The 20,835-nt window shown below is 54.7% G+C and overlaps 1 protein-coding gene across 1 annotated transcript in view; it reads left to right on the forward strand.

Moving 5' to 3' along the window:
- Positions 1-13,623: 13,623 nt before the first annotated feature.
- The window catches only part of GRID1 (glutamate ionotropic receptor delta type subunit 1), a 709,310-nt gene continuing 702,098 nt past the window's right edge, over positions 13,624-20,835 (forward strand). Inside the window, exons 1-2 of the mRNA XM_063087271.1 lie at positions 13,624-13,702; positions 15,854-16,009. Coding sequence (XP_062943341.1) covers positions 13,624-13,702; positions 15,854-16,009 — 235 coding nt within the window. The remainder of the gene's footprint in view (positions 13,703-15,853; positions 16,010-20,835) is intronic.

A 20,835-nucleotide genomic window follows, 5' to 3' on the forward strand; every position in this document is an offset into this window, starting at 1 on the left:
CTTTTGACTGCTTTTTCTATCTACATTGAGAGACTTGTGTTAAATTCTCCCACTATGATTTTGGATTTATTTATTTCTTTTTGTAGATCTATAACTTTGGCTTTCTATAGTTTGAGACTATGTTATTCAGTGTGTACAAATGTCAAATTGTTATGTCTTCTTTGTAAGTTGAAACCTTTATCATCATGTAATAATTCTCTTTATCTCTAATCATACTTTTTTGCTTTAGAATCTATTTTGTCTGATACTAATATAACCACGCTCATTCTTTTTTGGTTCGCGTTCATATATACCACATTTCTTTTACTCCTTTCTCTCTCTTTTTTTATCCTTATGTTCTGGATGTGACTTTTGTAAGTAACATATTGTTGGATTTTTAAAAAATCTGGTTACTACCATTTAATGTTTAACTAAAGCACTTAATTCTCTTACATTTAATATACTTATTAATGTATCTTTGTTTAAAAATACCATTTTATCTTGTGCTTTCTATTTGCCACCTTAGTCTATGTTTCTTTTTTCTCCCTTTCTTGGGTTTGATTGTACTTATTTCATTTCCCCCCAGAAGTTATTATCCTTTCTGTCTCTTTTGCTCGTGCGTGTTTTCCCTCAAAGTTAAAATCTGCATGCTTAATTTACCAAAGTCCACAATTAATCACAACTTTTACTATATTCCTAGACATACATTTATTCAGTAGACATTTATTGAGCACTCACTACATGTCAGGTCGTCTCCTGTGTAGGGGGGACACAAAGATGGGCCACAGCTTTTGAGACTTTTCCAGCTAGATGGGGAAGGCAGACATGGAAACAATGTGAGATGGTGGACACTACAGCCACAGGTGGCACAAGGACGGTTCCCTCTATGTGGGGTTGGGCGTGTGGGCAACACAGGCTTACTGGTTGGTGGAGCTTAAAGTTTGTCTTAAAAGTCGTGTGTATTTTCACTGGACCCCTCTGGAGAGAAGGCCTTCCTAGGAGAGCGAGCAGCATGAGCAAGGGCTGGGGTGGGGGGGGATAGAGTAGCTCATGAGTGTTACTGAACTGTTTTACAGTGGGGGTTGGGAGTCCTTTTGCGGTTCTGTTTGAGGCGGTCATCTTTTGGTTGTTAGTGACTAGAACATGTGGCAGAAACTCATACTGCAAAGGCAGGCAGGGCAGGGGACCAGCCACCGCCTCCTGTTTCTGCTTCTCTGGTTTCCTTCGCCTGGCAGTGGTCATGTCTGCCCACCTCACCTGAGTGCGCCCCGTACATTCCCATCACTGGAGAGGGCCTGATTCTCTGTACTCCAGTTAAAAGCACTCTGGAGGAGGGCGCCGATCGGCCCAGGTTGCAGTAGGTGGCCACCTCCAGACCAGCAGGAGTGGCTGAGGCAGCCCAGTGTTTTTTGTTGGTGCAGTTCCCAGGGGAGGGGGCACTGCTGGGGGCCAATCCTACAGATGTTCACTACAGCTTAAATGCTGGAGTCTGACCTTTGTTCTGCAGGCAGAGGGGCCAGGAAAGGGGTTGGTTTAGTTTTATTATTTTTATTCTTAATGGTGATAAAATACATGTAACATGAACTTTACCCTCTTAACCATTTGTGGGTGCACAGTTCTGTGGCATTAAGCACATTCACATGAGTGTGCAACCGTCACCACCCTCCACCACCACCACTGAAACTCTGTCCCCATTAAACACTAACTCCCCATTTCTTTCTCCCCCCAGCCTCTGATAACCATTATTGTAGGTTCTGTCTCTACAAATTCAACTACCTCATGTGAACGGATCATGCGGTATTTGCTTTTTTGTGACTGGCTTATTTCATTTAACATGATGTTCTCAAATTTTATCCAGGCTGTATGTAGCATGTGTCAGAATTTCCTTCCTTTTTAAGGCTAAATAATATTCTGCTGTATGTATATGCCACACTTTGCTTATCCATGTGCCTGTCCACAATACACACTTAGGTTGCTCCCACCTTTTGGCTGAATGCTATGAACAGGGGTGTACCAATATGTCTTTGAGGTCCTGCTTTCAATTCTTGTGAAATATCTGGATCATACGTTAGTTTTATTTGCAATTTTTTGAGGAACGTCATCCCGTTTTCCGCAGCGGCTGCACCATCTCACGTTCCCACCACCAGTGCACAAGTGTTCCAATTTCACCACATCCTTGCCAACACTTCTTTTGCATATATTTATTCATTTTTGACAGTAGCTATCTTGATGGGTGCGAAGTGCTCTGTCACTGTGGTGTTGATTTGAATTTCTCCGATGATGAGTGATGATGAGCATCTTTCCATGTGCTCATTGGCCACTTGTGCATCTTTGGAGAAATGTCTATTCAAGTTCTTTGCCATTTGTTAAAATTGGGTTATTTGTTTTAGTGTTGAGTTGTAGTAAAGGGTTTTAAACTTGATGGTCATAATTTGACCGACGGATGGGCCGGCCTGTGGCTCACTCGGGAGAGCGCGGTGCTGATAACACCAAGGCCACAGGTTCGGATCCTATATAGGGATGGTGGGTTGGCTCACTGGCCCCTTACCGGTCATCTTTAAAAAAAATAAATAAATAAAAAATAAGTAAGTAAGTAAATAAATAAATAAATAAAATAATTTGACCGATGGTTGGAGAGGGCTGAGCCTGAAACTTCTGCAGTGATGCGGGTGAGAGGGGAGGAGCCAGAACTGCGCGCTGCCAGGACAGACACTGCACACAGCGGGCTCTTCACAAAGGCCAGGGCTCTTCCTGCTCTTGACCCTGGGTGGCCTAGGAAGAGGGCGCTTGGTCATCACTTTGAATTCTGCATCTACTGGAATCCTGGCCTTTTAAACTCCAGAGAAGGCTCAGGGCAGTCCCCAGCAGACCCATGGGAAACCCAGGGCTCTGGCCCATTGCATAGCTGAATTAGAGAATGGTTAATAATCCATGTTATAGGGCACCTTCCTGCTATTTTGCAGCTGTGGCCTGGCCTTGGAGGCCTGGCTCTACTCTAGAAATCTGCAGAAAGTGACACCACGTTGAGGTATGGAAAGGCTTACTTACGCCCCCACTGGCCTTTATGACTGGCAGACAGTTCAGAGATGCGGAGCTGTGGAGCCAGAATGCCTGGGTTCAAATCCTATTTGGCCACTTACTAGCTGGGCAAGTTACATAACCTTCCTGTGCCTGCTTCCTGTGCCTGTTCCTTTCCTCCTCTGTAAGGTGGGAATAACAACAGTGCCTTCCTTATGAAAGACTGAATGAGGATTAAATGACTTAATAATTCATGTACTGCATTAGAACAGTGCCTGGCTCATAGCAAATGCTATGAAAATGTTGTTGATTATTGTTATTATCTTCATAGAGACATGAAGTCAAGGCGCGGGAGTCCCCGGGACGCGTCCTCTCTCCCGGGTGGCCTCGTGGCGACCGCAGGCCGGGACCGTTCCCCCAGCCGCCGGCAGGGGGCAGCATCGCACCACGGCTGCCGCTGGGGGGTGCACCGGGTCCGGTCGGTGAAGCCGCGCCTGGCTGGGGTCCACGTGGTTCACTCCGGCAGCAGAGGCGCCGCCCTTGTAGCCACCCCTGCAGGGTGGGCACGGGATCCGGAGACCGCTGTCTCTTCCTGGGCCGGGGCTCTCTCGAGACCTGGCGCCCCGCCGCCTCTTCCATGAGGCTCCCGAGCCCCCACGTGCGTGGCTCTGCGCCGCTTGCATAGCCTGGAGGCCCTTGCGCTTGCCCTTGCCCTACGCTCAAGCCCCCAAGTGTAATGGGGGTCACTGTGCGACGTCTCAGAGTTTGGCCCAGGCCGGGCGCAGAGGGAGGGTCGGGACATAATTTTAACACCCCCACGTGGCTTTCCTTAGGGCCCCCGGCGGCCGTGTGCGGGCCTGTCTGGCCATGTGTGGCCCACCGGAGGGGACGCGTGGCCGCGAGGACGCGGGTTTCGGCTGGAGGCCGCGGCTGACTGTGTGGTCCCGAAGAGAGGGCTGATCCGGGCTTGAACCTGCTCGGTGGCTTTGCCTGCACTGGGCCTGCTTCCTGGAGCGCCTCCCCTTCCGCTATTCAAACCCGGCTGGGGCATCTCGGAAGCCTCAGCAGCCTGCTGGGGTTCTCAGGGCCGGGTACCTGCTTCCCTCGGCCCTACCAGCCCTAACAGCAGTCCTGTCCCCACCGGGGCCCGCCCCAGGTCTCTCCCACCGCCATCCCAGGCTCTGGGCCTCATATGAGAACGTGTGTCTGTTCCACCCACCATGACACTTAGCCGCGGGCTGGGGGAGTGGCCCCGTTTCTGAGAAGGAAGAAGCCCTCAGCTCAGTGATTCCTGCCGTGGGATCTCAATAGACGTCACTGTTCCCAGTGAGCAGGAAATGCACGTTAAAACAACTTAGAGGTACAATTTTTCACTTAGAATGAAAAAAAGAGAGCAATTAATAGTGCTTAGTGTTGGTGAAGGTGCAGAGAAACAAACACTTTCATGAATTGCTGGTAAAAGTATAAATTGGTTTAAAAAACAGCTTTGGAAGGCAATTTTGGAAATACGTATTAAGAGACTTAAATTATGCATAACCTTTGACCCAGCAATTTCACTTCTACGCATTTATCCTAAGAAAATAATTGCCTAGAGCTGCATATATAAGTAGTTTTACAGTAGCTTTGTTTATAATGGTGAAAATGGGGAAAAAATGTCCAATAGCAAATGATGGGTTAAATAAAGTATGACAGATACATGGGATAGAACTGTTATCAGCCATAAAAAATTATGTTTTCAGGAAATAATTTCAAAGCAGGGGGAACTGCTCACATTAAAATGTTTATTTGCATATGCATTAATTAATTGATTTAACATTTATTGAATGTCTACTAGACATGCCAGGTATTGTTCTAGGTACTAGAAATAAAGTTGTAAACAAGATATGTACTCTCATCTCTCTGCTTTGGGCTTACCTCCTACAGGAAGAGAAAAGCAATAAAGAAGAGAAAAACAAATTAATTTCAGGTAGTGATACTTTTGTCTGCTTCTATGTAAAAATTATATGTGAATAGAAAAAAGGACAGGAAGGAAAACATCACCATGTCAGCGGTGGTTATTTCTGGTTGGTGGCATCAGGTAGGATTTGTGTGCAGTCACAGATAACTGAGAACTTTGCTGCAGCAGCTGACACAGGTGAGGGTTTAACTGTCTGGCGTGCCCAGGGCTGAGAGAGCAGCCCACCGCTCTGCCATCCTGGAAGGCAGGCTGTCAGCACCATGCCTGGCTCCTTGAGGTCACAAGACGGCAGCCTTTCTTCTAGATCTCCTGTCCATTCTAGGTAGGAAGAAGGGGGAATGTGGACGAGCAAAGCCCCTCTCCTCCTGAGGCTCTGCCTTTTATTATCCGGGACCCATGGCCACCCCTGGCTGAAAGAAGGTCTGGAAGACAATGGAGCTGGTGTTATGAGTTATTATAATTTTCTTTTCCACATTCTCTCGCATTTTCTAAAGCAGACCAGACATTGAAACATTGTATATAGGAAACAAAGGGACTTTTATGCTTTAAGAAATAGGGCTGGGGAGGATTGTTACATGGGAATGAAGACAGACACGCCTGCTGTTGCTGGGGCTTTGTGGCCCAGGGGCCTCTCCCACTGACTCCCACCCGCCTTGGTCCCTTGGGCCCCTGTAGGCTGGAGCAGTCCCGAGAGGACGCGGTGAAGTGCAGGCCCGCCGCTGCTCCCTCGGCTGGCAGCCAGCCTTGTCCCCCTGCCCTCGCTCCGTCGCTCCCTCTGCTGGCAGGTCTCCGGCGTGTGTGGTGTGGGTGTGTGCAGCCTGGGCTGACGCAGGACTGGGCCCACTGGCCCTCGGGCTTTTCTCCTTAAACAAGCTGAATTTGTCCCCACACACAGGCCCTGTGGCCCATGGCAGGCTGACCTGGGTTCATGTCTCGGCTTCTTCACTGTGTCCATTTCCTGTGGCTGTTGTGTTAAATTACCACAAATTGGTGCCTTGAAAAGACATTTATTCTCTCAGTTCCAGAGGCCCAGAGTCTGGAGTCTGGCAGGGTCACGCTCCCTCCAGAGGCACTAGGGGGAAACCTGTTCTTTGCCTCTTCCAGCTCTGGGGGCTGCCAGCATCCCTTGGCTTGTGGCTGCACAGTCTCTGCCACTGTGGTCACATTGCCCTCTGTCTATGTAGTCTCCCTCTTCCTCTCTTTTATAAGGACACTTGTGATGGCATTTAGGGGCCGCCCAGACAATCCAGGACAATCTCTTCATCTCAAGACCCTTAACTTAATCAAATCTGCAAATGCTTTTTTCTGAATGAGGTCACAGTTACAGGTTCTGGGATTAGGACATGGAAACCTGTTGGGGGGCATTTTTCCGCCCACCACACCAGTGAACTGTCCAGTGACTCTACTGCTCCAAGCCTCCATGATATCACCTTAGGGTGGGGATAAGAATCCCATCCCCACACGGTCTGTGTGGATCACCAACGGGCAGGGAGCAGGTAATGAGTGGGGACAAGAGGACAGTGGTGTGCCTCTCTGTGGCTGAGCCCTGCCCTCCCCTCTGATCTCTGAGGGGTGCTTCTCCTTCCCTCCCCTTTATCATTGATCTGTCCTGGTCCTGGAGACAGTTTAAGAGGGTGTGGGTAGTGTGCACCCTGAGGGCCTCTGATCTGCAGACCCTCGTCCCCGCTTCCATCCCCTTCCTCCTGTGTTGCTGGTCCCCACAGGGATGCATGGGTGGTGCTGATGTGTACAGGCCTGGTGCTTGGCACGCATTAGGCACATGCAGGTTCTTTTCCTCCCCTGGGCCTCCCCTTGGGGTTTCTGCCCCCTCCTACGCCCTCTCTTGTTACAAACACCCTGTATTTCTCACTATCTTCTGGTTCACACCAACACCCTGGGTCTCTCTCTATTTTCCAGATGAATATCTCTGGGACCTTGCCTAAAGTTGTGCGGCACATTGGTGGTGGATCCAGGGCCCATGTGATCCTCCCACCTCACCTGAAGGAGCACTGGGCAGCCCTTGCTCCAAGCCAAGTCTCCAGGAGCAAACTTGGAGAGGTGGCACCTCCTCTCTTCAGGTTTACAGGGTGCTAAATGCACTGTGACACCTAGACAGAGAAGATCAATCACAATTTCCTTTCATTGCCAGATATGAGAAGAGGTTTACAGGCCAGAAAACTAGCTCTTAGAAATGGGTGTGTCCATGAGCACGGTGCTCAGCTCTGTTAGGGGTTGCGTCTAGCTGGAGGGCTGGGTCTGGGGAAGGGGCTATCTAGTGGGTGATCAAGGACTCCAGGCAGATGCAGCTCCCCCCAGGAAAACAGGGGGCTCGCTTCTGAGAGGCTGCAGGCCTGTGCTGGTGGGAGCTGCTGGGCTGCACTTGACTTACGATGGCGTGAGGAGAGGTGTGGTGGGGTGGACCTCTCACAATCACTTATCAGAGTCTGGGGTTTCACTGAAGCCCCTGGCCTGCTGTGCAGGCTGACATTCAGGTACTTCATCACAGACAAGGAGTAGGCCTGGCCTGGGGTCCTGTGAGCCCCAGGGCCCCACCTCATGTGTGGACACCTACAGCCTCATTCCTGGGGAGGGCAGAGGACATACGGCTGGCACAGAGTATCCTGTGCAGAGCCAGTGTGGGACAGTCTCCCCTGAGCTCCCTGGCAGCCAGGGGGGACAAGGGTCTCTCGCTCTTCTGTTTAGACTCCCTTTTGTAGATCAGTGGCCCTCTGGTTCCTCCAGGATGCCCACTGAAGACACACTGATTGATAGGTGTCTGGCTGCCATGGAGTCACTCCAGGCCGTGCTCTGTAGAGATGAGTCTGGGAGGGAATGAGTCTGGCCTCAGAATCTCCCACCAGAACCATTCTGGCAACTTCCATCCTGGCCCCTCTACCAACTCTGACTTCACACCTTGCTGCTCTCTTTCCCACCTTTGTTGACCTCCATCTGCCTCCGCACCTTTCCTTTTGCTGTTCTCTTTGCCTGGAATGCACACCCCCCGCCCTTGACTTAGCTCAAGCTCTCAGCTCAACTTGCAGGGTGGGGGGCAGGGGGACCCTAGATCCACTGCAGCAGATGGTGGGGGGCAGGAGGAGCCCTCAGCAGTGGTGGGATGGGTGGGGGCCTCGGGTGCTCTGTGTCCTAGAGTAGCAGGGCTGTGGCTGACAAGGGTGTGGAGGCCCAAGTTTGGCTCTGGGGGGCTGGACAGGCCTGACAGACAGACCAGGGTTCAGGTCTCTGCCACTTGGTCCTGCTAGTCACCTGGAGAATAGGGTGCTCCCCAAAGTGCAAAAAGGGCAGAGTCGTAGGCCCAGAGCTGGGGTAAAGAAGGGAGAAGCCACCCTAGGCCTCGTGGCTGGAAAGCAGGTAACCCAGTAAGGAACATGGGAGGGAACTGGGCCAGCCTTTGGGCTCAGAAAGAGCCTCTGTAAGGCTGTGGTTTCAAACATTTGAATCGCAGCAGCAGAACCCTTTCTTTGCACACTATTTGACTCAGAGCACCCATGTGAAAGTGGGGTGTGGTCCAGAGCTCCAGAGGCCCTGTGCCTCCTCTGAAGAACCTTGTAGATGCAGGCAGTGGGTGCTCACTTGGAGAATCTCTGCTTTAGGAGGAGGTTTAGACATGGGCTGCCCCAGAAGGCCTGGGACTGAGATGACAGCTCATGGGAGTCTTTCCTGGGACCCAAGCTTTACTTCCCTTTTGCTGTCCCCTGGCATTTGGTGACACCTTTGTACAAACTCCAGCTTACATCACCTGACCTTTGGAAGGGCCTGAGGAAGGGATGGACCTTGTTGGATTCCGAGGGGCCAAGGGGAACCCTGGACGTCAGTATGGGAACCTCAGATGGGCCTGAGCTCCTGCTTGGTCCTGTCCCCTCCCTGCCTGGAGAGCCTGGGGCTAGGCATCAGACCTCTGCGGTTCCAGTTTGCTTTTGCAAAGGACGCAAATTTTCACAGGGAACTTCTTGGACTCATTGGTTCTATAAGCAGATTGAGCACCCCATCCCAACTCTTAGTTTTCTGACTGTATCATGGGGATAGAGAGGCCCCTGCCCTGGGAGGACACACCCATTTATTTCCTTCCTCCTCATTGGCCCATGGAGTGTGGCTCTAGTGAGCAGAGCACTGGCCCCTGCCAGGCTGCCAGCCACAGGTGTCTGCACTGTGCCATGGCCAGTGCCTTGAAAGGGTGTAAGGGGTGTGGGCAGGGGCAGGGGCCACCTCAGTGGGTCCTGCCCTGGGGGTTCAGGCAAGCTGGTGTAGCAGGCCACCCTTGGGCTCACTTCCTCTACCCCCCAACCTCAGGAAAACCAAGGCCTACATCCACAGAAGGCTCAAATAATAGAATGAGCAATGCAAGAGATTGCTGGCCTGGGAAATTTAAAAGTAAAAACCCATGAGGCCACCAAGAGTAAAGTAAACTAAAAAATACAGTAATATAAAGGAAGATCAAATAAAATAAATACAAGCTGAGAAAATGGCAAAAATGAGATGAAAGAGGTTGGCAAGAAGGGGTAAGAAAGACAAAGTAGAGTCGGGTAATTAACATTCAACACAGGAGCCAAAGGCAGCTACTGAGGGAGCAGATGAAAGAAGCAATAAATAAGGGTGTTTAAACAAAAGAAAGAAAAGGAAGAATGCGGTGGGTTAAGAGAGGAAGGTGGTGGTGGGATTTTCTGAACTCAGAACTGGCAGAGGGTGGGGTCCAGGGTAGGGCCAAGCCTAGCACTCAGGCTCCTTCCAAGATACAGGCTGACCCCTCCCTGGGGGCTTGACCTCAGGACTGGTGTTGACCTCCCTGTGTACACAGGAGATCTGGTCTATCATGCAAAAGCCCGTGGGGAATCCCTCAGGTTTGGCCTTGGACTCTCTTTGCCAGCAGTACCCTTTGTATAGGGCCTGGGCTGAACTGTCTTAGACATCCCAGGTGGGCTTTGCACTGGGGAGGGAGGGGGAGGAAGGCACAGAATCTTTTCTAGTATGAGGGACTCTCTAGGGGTGGCATTACTGGGGAGGGAGCACCTTGCAGGGTTGGGCAGTGGTGGTTCTACATTGGGCCGGCAGCTCCTCAGGGCTGTACCAGAGTGACAGGACTCTGGTCTGGCCCTTCAGGTATTGGCTGGGGTGAGAAAGAAGGTGATGCAGAAAGGAGAGGTCCACACTTCTGGAAAAAGAAACCTTTAAGTCACAATGGCTGTAGCCTTTAGGTGGACTGCAGCGGCCTCTCTCTTTGTCTTGACATTTCACCTGCAGCTTCGGTGGCAAACTGCTCACTTCCTGTGGTGTTTCAGTGGAGATTCCTGAGGGGCCCAGTTTATCTTTTTGCACCCTCCTTCAGTTTCCTTGTGTGTAAAATGGGAACACCATGTCCTAGGAAAGATGTTAGGTGCTGAGTACAGTGCCTGCATGTGGTGAGTGCTAAATAAATAAAGTTAGAATCTGTATAACTGAAGATCTCTTTAGAAAATGCAGTCCCCTGTGCTGGCTGAACTCTGTGTCAAAAAGGATTTATTAATTCAGTTTTAATTTCTGTGAATACACCTTTGTGTAGTGAGGAGCAAACCAAGAGGACTGAGTTCTGGGTCTGCCAGAAACTCACCTGGCACCACGGGCGAGTCATGCCTTTCTCTGAGCCCCAGTTTTCCCTTCTGTGAGATGTATGTGCATCATATAACGCAGAGCTTGCTGATCTATCTTCTTCAACCAGGTTATTGCAGTAGGAGTGAATTTATTCATTGGTTAGAGTTGCTTCCCTTGGTTATGCGGGCCTGGTTTTGGGAGGGAGCTTTTGCAACCCCAGAGGCTATCAGGGCTTAAGGGGGCTGGGCTGGGCCAGGAGCAAAAACTAATCAAGAGCTTGATGAGTCTGACCAAGCCCCCAATAATAGCCAGTGCCCCTGGAACCTGGTAACTGCAACTCAGGTGGCAGAAAGAATTAAAAACATCTTGTCTAGAGGTTGGTCTGCATAGATCCACAATGGCCTCTGGAATGCCTCCCCGTTTTGGAAGGAGCAGAGCCATGCAGAGTGCCCCTAGTGGTGAGGGCATTCTAGTCTGGCCATGAAAACTGGCCTGGTTGGGCAAAGTGTTCCAGGATCTGCACCTGGGAGTGATGAATGACCCCAGACCCTGGGAGATGCAGGGGAAGGGGGCATCCAGGACTGGAGGCAAGGTAACCCAGGTCAACAGCTTCCAGAGGGGTCCTGACCAGGTGCCAAACCACAGGACCTCATCATCCAAACTAGAAGTTGATGGAAATCTTCTCAAAACTGTGTGTGTTTCTTGGTAGGTTGGCGTAATATTTGGAAGGGGGTCTTGAGGCTTGTTCTGCTGCAATCATGCTACCTCTACCTGGGAAAATATATGTCAAGAAAAATTTCTAACTGAGTGTATCACACGCCCACTCTACTAAGACACTGCAGAGGCCCAAACAACAGGAGACCCTCAGGGAGTTCCTGACCCTGTGGCTCTTTACCTCAGATTTAAGCCCCTGTGGGGTGACATACCCACCATCCTTCCGAGGTGGAGGCAGTCCCTGTAGGAACCAAATTGTTATCTAATACTATCCATCCTAAAGGCTTCTTCCACAGCTTTTCAGCCAGCGAATGGAGGAATCTTGCAGAAATGAGCATTGGAGGCACAGGAGGCTTGGGAGGCCAGGCAGGGCATGTTTTATCACTCCAGCCCCTAAGGCAGGTTTCTTGAAGAAGTGCACTTGTGTGGGACCACACTCAGCCTGCAGCCCAGGCCCCCGTGAGCGTGGTCATTTCTCTCTTCTTACCCACTCACCCCTCATCATGTGAGTCACCTTGCCTGCGGATGGGTTCCTTGATATTTTTGCCACCCTGCTTCTGATTACACAAGGCTTCCCCTGCCCCGCTGAGTCACCCCATCAGCCACCGCAAGGGCCACCTCACAGCTCTCCACGCTTCCACTGGTCCCTCTGCACAGTCTCCTGCCCAACCTTTCCAAAGTAAAATGTGCCAGTGACTACTCCGTGGCTGGCAGCCTGGGACACACACAGACACACAGACACAATTCTTTCTGCTCGTCCTGCCTTGGCTCACCCACCAGTGCTCAATGCCTGGAAACCTCCCCTCTTTCTCCCTTGGTAACCTCCACTCCGCCTTTAGAACTGTCACCTCCTCCAGGAAGCCATCCCTGGCTCTTCCTCCGAGGCTGGGTCAGGGTGCAGGAGGCGCCTGTGCTCATTCATAGTTCTCATCTTTTAATGAACGTCGTAGGTGTCTACCTCTCTCATTGTGCTGTGCCCAGTGCTGGTGCAGGGCAGGGCCGGGGGTCGTTCTGGGGCTCGCGGGAGCAGTCCCCGCACAAGGCTCCTCCAGGCGGGTGCAGCAGACCCAGCTTCCGCGGAATCGGGGTCCGGGTGGACTCAGCCGTCTCCCCGTAATCTTGGGTGTGCCCCGTGGAGCCCAGTCTGTCTGGGACTTGGGGGAAGAGGAGGGGCTGCACATTCGGCTTGCCTCCCCGTCCCTTACCGCTGTGTCTGGTGGCGGGCGGCTGGAGGTATGCACGGGCGGCGGAGTGAGCCCCGCTCGCCTCCCACCGCGAGGAGCGGGCTCTCCGCCCGGGCTCGCGCGCGAAGGCTCCGAACAGGGTCGGAGTCTGAGCCCGCCGGTCGTTTGCAATGCTCCGCACGTCCAGGCGCCGCGGTCACGGCTGTGCCGGTTTCCGGCCATGAATTGGGCTTCAGAGCCCGAGCCTCCCGCGCGACTCCGGGCTGAGCGCACCACCCGCGCGCCGGGGGATGGGCGCCCGCCGAGGTCCGCGCGGCCAGCCGGGGTTCGAGCCCGCGGCCCGGGCTCTGCTCCGCGACGCTCGGCTGCGGTCGGACCCCTTGGGCTCCCCTAGCATCCCGGGGCCTGGCTCAGCGCCCGGGCCGTCTTTCCGCGTGGGGCTGTCTGTTCGGGCCGGGGGCGTGACCCGAGACGCTTGGCGGCTGAGGTCGGCCGGCGCCAGGGCTCTCCGGGCAGCCCCGCGAGGGCGGTCGGTGGCCGTCCCTCCTCCATTCTCTCGCCCCGGACCGCCACGTCTCCGCGCGCCGCAGCCCAGGCCAGTCCCCGCCGCCCTGCCGGCCTCCGAGCGTCCCCCGGGCCGGGAGCGCGGAGCAGCCGGCGCCCCCTCCGAGCCGCGAGCGGGCGAGCGCCGCGCCGCGAGGCTGAGGCTCCGCAGTCACGTGGTCAGAGGAGGGCGGGGGGAGGAGGCGGGCGGGGAGGGGGGAGCCGCGAGGGGGAGGGGAGGGGGCGTCCTCCGCAGTTCGCTCCTCGCCCGGGCTCAGACGCACAGCGAGCCCGGAGCCGCCGCGCCGGCCCGGCCGCCGCCGCCGCCTCGGCAGCCCCCGGAGCCTCTCGGGCCGCGGGAAGCGCCGCCGCCACCGCCACGGGCCGCCCCCGCCACGCCGGCCTGGGCTCGGGCTGCCAGCGCCGCCGCAGCCGCCACCAGAGCCGGAGCGGGAGCCCGACCGCGCTGGGCTGGGCTGGGCTGGGGCGGGCGCAGGGCGCAGGGGCGGGCGCGCGGGGGAAGACGGGCGGGCTCGGCTCTCCCGGGGAGCGGCCCGGGACTGCACCGGGACCGGAGCCTCCCCGCTCCGCGCCGCCCTCGGCCTCGCCCCGGGCCCGGGCGGATGAGCCGCGCGCCCGGGGGACATGGAAGCGCTGACGCTGTGGCTTCTCCCCTGGATATGCCAGTGCGTGTCGGTGCGGGCCGACTCCATCATCCACATCGGTGAGCGCGCGGCGGGCGGCCGGGCCGAGGCCGGGCGGGGACCCCAACAGCGAGGGGGGTGCGAGGCGTCCAAACTTGGCGGCTCCCCGGGCCGCGGGGCTCGGCGGGCCGTGCTCCCCTGAAGGGCCGCGCCGCGCCGCCCCGCGGAGGAGCTGTGCACGGGCCGCGCCGCGCTCCCGCGGGCTCCTCGCCACTCCCCGGGGCTCCGATCTCCGCGCGGGGCCCCGCGGCCTCTGCCGACACTCAGGGCCGCGGCTTCGGGGAACACGGGGATGGACGCGCGTCGAGACCCGCGCCCGCAGCCGGGCCGTCGGCGGGCTCGTGGGGGCCCCTGGGCGCAGCTCAGAGCTGCAGGGGACAGGGGCTGGACGCGGCCAAGGGGCTCGCCAAGTTGGCAGGGTGAGATCAAAGAGGCCGGACCGCAACCGTTGTGAAGGTGGGTGGGTGGGTGTTGTTGGCGTTGTCGCTGTGTGCGCTCGACACCGCGGTGGTGTCTCTGAGAGGGGGTTGGGGTGTGTGGGGCCATCGGAGCGCGTGTGGGTGCGTGCGCGACCGCTTGTCAGCCTGTTAGAGTGGACACGGTGTCTGCCTGTCTCCCCGTGTGTGTCTGGGTAGCTCTCGGTGTATGTGTGGGCGTGTGTGTATGGTTGTGGCGACTGCAGCTCAGTCCCGCACTGTCCCAGAGTTTCGCGTGGTCCAAGTCTCGGGAGCTGGCAGACGGTCTCGGTGGTGGGGACGAGGGAAGAAGCGTGGGCAGCGGGGGGTGGGGAAGCGCTGAGCGGGAAGAGAGGCACAGAGGAAGGGAACGGAGAGATGAGAGAGCAGGCAAGAGGACGCGCCCAGGGGGTGTGGGTGGGCGTTGGCAGCAGCAGGGGAGGAATCCCGGGAAGTCGAGCCCGGTCGGGGGCTGACAGCGGTCGTTTTGGGGGAGCCCCTGCGCAGTCGCCTTTCCGGAAGTTGGGAAAGACCAGCGAGCACCGAGAGACTGGGGGTTGGGAGGTGTGAGAAGGCGGGGATGATGGGGCCGGCGGAGCGGGGGCTGGAGTGTGGTGCTGAGGGACCGGGCCGGGGATCGGAGGGCTGCATCGCCCCCCGCTGGGGCCAGGGGCCAGACCTGCTTCCCGCCCTGGAGCGGGCGCGGGTCTCTCAGCATTGCGGCTCCAGCTCCGGGTGTAGCGAGGAACCAGGGCTTCCCTCCTCCCACCCGGCCCCCAGCTAGGGGAATCACCGGGCCTAGCTCTGGGACCTCAGAGACCCTCGGGACCTGGCGAGGAGTGGTGGAGAGACTCGGGAGCTACCCAGGTTGCAGGGCCAGGCTCCAGCGAGTCAAGCCGATCTCGGCTGGAAGCGCAGGGTCGGCCTTAGCCGTGTTACGCGCTCAAAGCCCAGCTGGAGGGCGCCCTGGAGGAACTGTCCGCGGTTCTAGGGGCCCTTTTAAGAGCGGCTCCTTCTAGGACCCTCAGCCTACCTTGATGAGAACACGGAAGGGTCTGGGAGACAGTCCCCTCCCCCCGTCCCTCGGACATACACACAAGAAGAGGAAGTGGTGGGGGGATGGAGAGCAGGAGGCCGAGCCCAGGGCGCCCCGGGGTGGGGGTGGGGGTGGGAAGTGTGGCGGCCATCCAAAGGAGCCTCCTCTGCGCAGGAAAGCCAATTATGGACCTGCTTCACTCAGCTCCATTCAGCGGGGGACATGCATGGCAGAAAGGCAGCATCATTCCTCCTCGGAATTGGGGTTGGGTCAGTGCCCTTTCCTGGGAACTTTTTGACTTCTGGGACGGGACTTACGGGACCCTGTCAGGGTATTTGGGTGCTGCCTGAGGCCACCCCAGCTTGGCTCGGTCCTTTGTGTGGGACATGGCTGGGACATGTGGTGCCTTAGTTGTGAGACACGTGTGACCTGGTGGTAGCATGTGGGATGTGCATGTGTAAGTCATGTCAACTGGTGCACGTGTGCGCTGGGGAGAGGGGGAGAACGGGAGCATATTTTTGTGCACGTTGACCTGAGAGAACTTTAGCCCACCGAGCCGAAATCTCAGCCAGACCTCCCGCTACCTGACAGTGGTCCTGCCAGCCCCCGGCTCAGGGCCAAGGGGAGGGGGGCAGGAGGGTGCCTGTCCAGACCCGGTATTGACCCCTCTTCTTCTCCAGGTGCCATCTTCGAGGAGAACGCAGCCAAGGACGACAGGGTATTCCAGCTGGCCGTATCCGACCTGAGCCTCAACGATGACATCCTGCAGAGTGAGAAGATCACCTACTCTATCAAGGTCATCGAGGCCAACAACCCATTCCAGGCCGTACAGGAAGGTGAGTGGTGCTGCGCCCAGGGCCCACCCGGCCGCGGCCTGCAAAGCAGGGCGGCGGTGGGGACCGGCGGGCTTGTGACAGGCTCCGCCGCACAAAGCGCCCTGTGCGCCTGGGCGGCCTCCGTGCCACGCGCGGTGGCGCGCCCTCCTGGGCCCATCAAGGCAGCGATGCCGGGACCGCTCTGCTTTGCGGGGAGAAGCCGAGCGCCTGCGAGTGCGGCCAGCTGGGCTCCTGGAGGGACGGTGCTGCCCTTTCCAGCCCGGTGGGCGCGTGTGTGCGCCCCGCGCCGGCCGTGCAGGCGTGCGTGGCTCGGGGCCGTCCCTGTTTCTCGGTCGCCTGCGGGTGGGCGTGTCTGCGCGCCTGCACCCGGGCCTGTGCACCTCCGTGGTCTCGGCGGGCCGGGGTCTTCCTCGCCTCCAGCCGCCGCGTCTACCCTCTGCGGAGCCCATCCCGTTTGGCGCTGCGTTTCGCGCCCCGCGGCCGCTCCGGGCCTCAGCCCCGCGTTTCTCGGCGGGATCCTCCTCCGGGTTTGAGGGAGCCGGTTTCTCTCTCTCTGTGCGCGCCGCCGCCGCCTGGGCCGGAGGTGGGCGCTGTTTGCCCAGGAAAGGAGCGGAGCTGGGCCTGGGCCGGCTGCGGGCAAGTCCCAGCCTGCGCCGGGGCTGCTGTCGTCTGCAGCCGCTGCCTCTCTTGGGTCGGGCCCCGTGGCAGGGACAACAGGTGCATGGCGAGGGTTTTGGCCACAGCAGCCCCCTCTGCTTTACCCTCCTCTCCTATTCCTGCCCCTCCCACCTGGCTCACAGCCGGGCCGGTTCCTCCTTCACGCTTCCCGCTGCCTGGTCAGGGCCTAAGGCTCTCTTTGCCCCTGACACCCGCCCAGGTTCGGTCCCCTTTCCTCCCCTCTTCCTTGCTCCCCACAACCATGGGTTCAAACTCTGAGGCCAGCGCCCCAGAGTGCTGAGGATAGAGGGGACATCTGGCGGCACAGGATGCAGGCATTCCTTGCAGGAGGAACTGACAGGGCAGTGGGTGGAGGGAGGACGTGGGCTGGCTGAGGGCTCCGGGCCAGCTCTCCTTGCCCCAGCCCGTCGGGCCCGGAGTGCTGGGGCTGCCGTGGGTATCTGCAAGGATAGGGTGCCAGGCTCCTGTGTATCTGCAAGGATAGGGTGCCTCGGTGATGGCTCTGTTCTGGGTCCAGGAGGTCAGAGCGGGTGTTGGGGAGATCTTTGCGCTGGAGAGAGGTCTTTTGGGAGTCTCCTATTCTTGGGTGCAGCAGAGGAGGGAGAGGGACCCGCTCTGGGGTAGGGGACTGCCTGACTCTGGACCTGAAGGTCCAAGGCTGTCTTGAGGTGGTTGTATAAACCTGAAGTCCTGCGTGTTTTTGGGGTGATGGTGAGCAGGGTGAGGCTGGCATTGCTCATAATGGGGACCATGCTTCCAGCCTTGGCCGATGTCTGTTGTCTGATGTCCGTTGAGGTATATGGGGGAGGAATTCTTGCCCTTCCTTGATATTTGGTCATGTCCCACTAGCAGTCCCTGTCTCCAGATGCTACCTTCCCTTTGACTTCTTTTCTGTGTGCTCTCATTTTAGCTCCTTGCACGTGGGCTCCAGCCAGGAGAGGACAGGTCCTTCTTAGTGAGAATGACCTTAACTTGGGCGGGGATCTAGGGTGACACATGCTTCTCCAGTGACATGCCACAATTTTTACAGCACCTCTTATTCACTTGTCACTGCCTCCACATACCCTGTCTCTGTAGATATTCATTCTTTGTGCCCAAGAGCTGAGGATATAGTCCAAAAGCACATATTTTCTGTACCCAGGAGCTCACAGTGTGGTGGGGACCCTGACTGTGTTCTGCATCTGGTGGGCACACCTCTGTTGACACACCTTGCTTTCATTGACCTCCCTTCCCCCCGCAGTGTCCAGTGTCCTGTGCTCACTCATTTTGCCCCTGAATGATGCCCATTGATCCCCAAAAGCAGATCCCCAGGGACCGAAGATAATGCCCTTGTACTGGATTACAGTCTCGGGCAGGTAACGCCTGCAGATGAACTGGGCAAGCTGGTCCCTGAAGGACCTGAAGTGTGGGGTCTGGAGAGGTCATCTCTGTTAAAAGGAGCAGCTGTCACACAGCTTCAGCTTATTTTGCCATTTGGGAAATGAAAATCCTGGTGTTGTAGATGTGCTGACTTTTTTTTTTTTTTTAAAGAGGAGCCCAAACTTGGCCTTTAATGTAAGATCTAGTTTTTAACTCTTGTCAACTAATTAACAATTTAAACAACACAGTACAAGCCAAACACAACATAGCTATGGGACGCTCAACCTTTGAACCCCCAATGCTACTTTGTCCTGGCTCCACCCAGGGGCCTTTTCTGGTTGAAACTTTGCTTTTCTGGGTCTCAGTTTCTCTGTTTGCATAACTGGAAAAATGTCTCAGGATCCAAGGATGGCAGGTTGATATAGTCTCAGAAGGGCATGACAGTGAGTGTTTCTGCATGTCTGGAACTAGGGAGTTAGGTTCTGGTGGCTGATAGTTGTCTAGGTAGAGGGATGCTGGCCAGGTGTTGTTGCTGGGCTGCCTGCTGCCCAGAGTGTGTGCCAGTTAAAGCTGGCATGTGCTTTCACCTTATGAGTTGTGTGGGCAGAAATCCACACTGTTATCCCATGACCTGTGTAGCCCTTGGTTGCCTCCAAGGTATGGGAGGAGCTAACCCTGGAGGGCCTCTGGGAGGGGCAGAGCAGGGCTCAGCTGCCTCCTTCTCCCTTGCCCTGGACTTGGCTGAGCAGGTGCTCAGCGTGCTTGGTGTCCTTCCTTTGCTACATTCTGTGGGGTTCTTCTCCATCACGTGGCTTGATCTCTGCCTGACAGAGATCCCTCTCTCTCCCGGGCCTGGACATTCATTGTAGGTGACACAGGTGGTAAACATAGTTTGGGTGGGAAAGGAAAAGACTTCTAGTGTGTGTGTAGGGGCATGGCAGGGATGGAGAGCAAAGGCAGATGGGGGCTCAGCTCATCATAGATGGAACAAGCACCCAGTGACCTCCCAGTAGACCTGGGGTTGGAGCGCTGCTGCCCCCGATTTGGTCCGAGAGGCACCGTGCAGGATAAGAGCTTGGTTGCTGGAGCTGAGGGAGATCTACTTCTGATCCTGCTTGGCTCACTTGCTGTGTGACCCTGGGGCTCTGCTCTGAGCTTCTGTTTCTAGATCTGTTAAAAGGGAATAATTGTAGTACCTGCCTCATGGGATTATTGTGAGGATTAAATGAGATGAGACGTGTGTAAAGTGTCTTCATAAGGCCTGTGATAGGTGTTCGGTAAACACTAATTCCCTCCCTGTTCCTTGACCCAATTGTGAACCCATCTCAGCTGCTCTTGAGGCTGTTGATATTTTCAGCTACATCATTTAAGTGAATTCCTTGAGAGAGGACCCTAACTGACCTTTTCATTTTTAGCTTTCACTTTTCTTTCCTGATTAGAAAGGAAATGCATTGCTACAATGAGCATATATAATTCAGAAATGTAAAAAAGGGGCCGAGCCCGTGGCGCACTCGGTAGAGTGCTGCGCTGGGAGCGCGGCAACGCTCCCGCCGCGGGTTCGGATCCTATATAAGGATGACCAGTGCACTCACTGGCTGGGTGCCCGTCACGAAAAAACGAAAAAAAAAAAAAAAAAAAAAAAGAAATGTAAAAAAGAAAAAGGTCAATGCATGCTCGTTATATAAAATGTGGAAGGTACAGGAAAGCCTTAAGAGGCAGCACAAAATCGTGCTGAATTCTATGCTGTTAATTCCTTCTAGTCTTCCCCCCACTCTATTTTATAAATGCTAAGTGCTCCTGTTCTGTTCAGTTGTATATCCTACTTTTCTCATTTAACATATCAGTGGCTTTTTCTGAAATCACTATGAACTATTTGTAAACATTACTTTTAGTGGCTCCATATATTTTCCAATGTTCAATTTTTTTTTTTAAAGGGAATCGTTTATGCTAAGATATGCAAGAAAACAAGAAACTCTACCTGGATATGTTGGTCCTAAGATTTATACCCAGGCTGATTTTGTGCAAGCTCCTACAAACACTGCTTTTTAGGACAGTTGGTCAGTTAATGTAAAAGAATGGATTACATTTAATAAAATATGCATTTGTGAGGATTTAAAGTTAGCAACTAACACAGAAAGGACATGTAAACCTCTAAACCATTGCATTTGAGATTTAGCTGGCAAAGTCCATAGTAACAAAAAGTGTGAAAATTTGTCTTCCAGATACTAGAAGAAATATTAATTTGTTAAATAAAAAAATTTCATGTTGTTTTGAAGTACCTGCTCAAGTAGAAGATTATATAAATGTATGAAAGAACTGGCTGAACACGAGTCATCTTTTACAGTATTATCTTTTACTGTGAGTGAAAGATGTGAGTTATTGGATATGTTGTAGATATATCTGTCATAGCACGAAAGGATAACAATTTAGGGAAGAGGCAGAGAAAAGGAATGTATGTAAAGCATATTCCTTTTAGTTACCGTAAGCACAAAAGTGTTTTAGGAAGACAAGGTAAAAATGACCCAAGTATAGCTTGTTGTTCACAGCATGAAACAATGAAAGAAAATAAAAAATGAAACACAGTCAGATCGTTGATGCCAATCTGAAGGTCTTAGTTTATATCGGTAGCCTCCAGGTGGTCACCCTGCCCTTCACTTGCCATCTAGACGTTCTGTTAGAGGGTCTCCCTCCCTGACCTCTGATGTCTTGCGGTGTCTTTTTTGGCTCCCATTCAGAATTACAGAGCCTGTGGAGGCCATGCCCTAGCAGTCCTGCTGGCAGCCTCACCA

The sequence above is a fragment of the Cynocephalus volans genome, chromosome 2 (genome assembly GCF_027409185.1).
Source record: "Cynocephalus volans isolate mCynVol1 chromosome 2, mCynVol1.pri, whole genome shotgun sequence".
Lineage (NCBI taxonomy): Eukaryota > Metazoa > Chordata > Mammalia > Dermoptera > Cynocephalidae > Cynocephalus > Cynocephalus volans.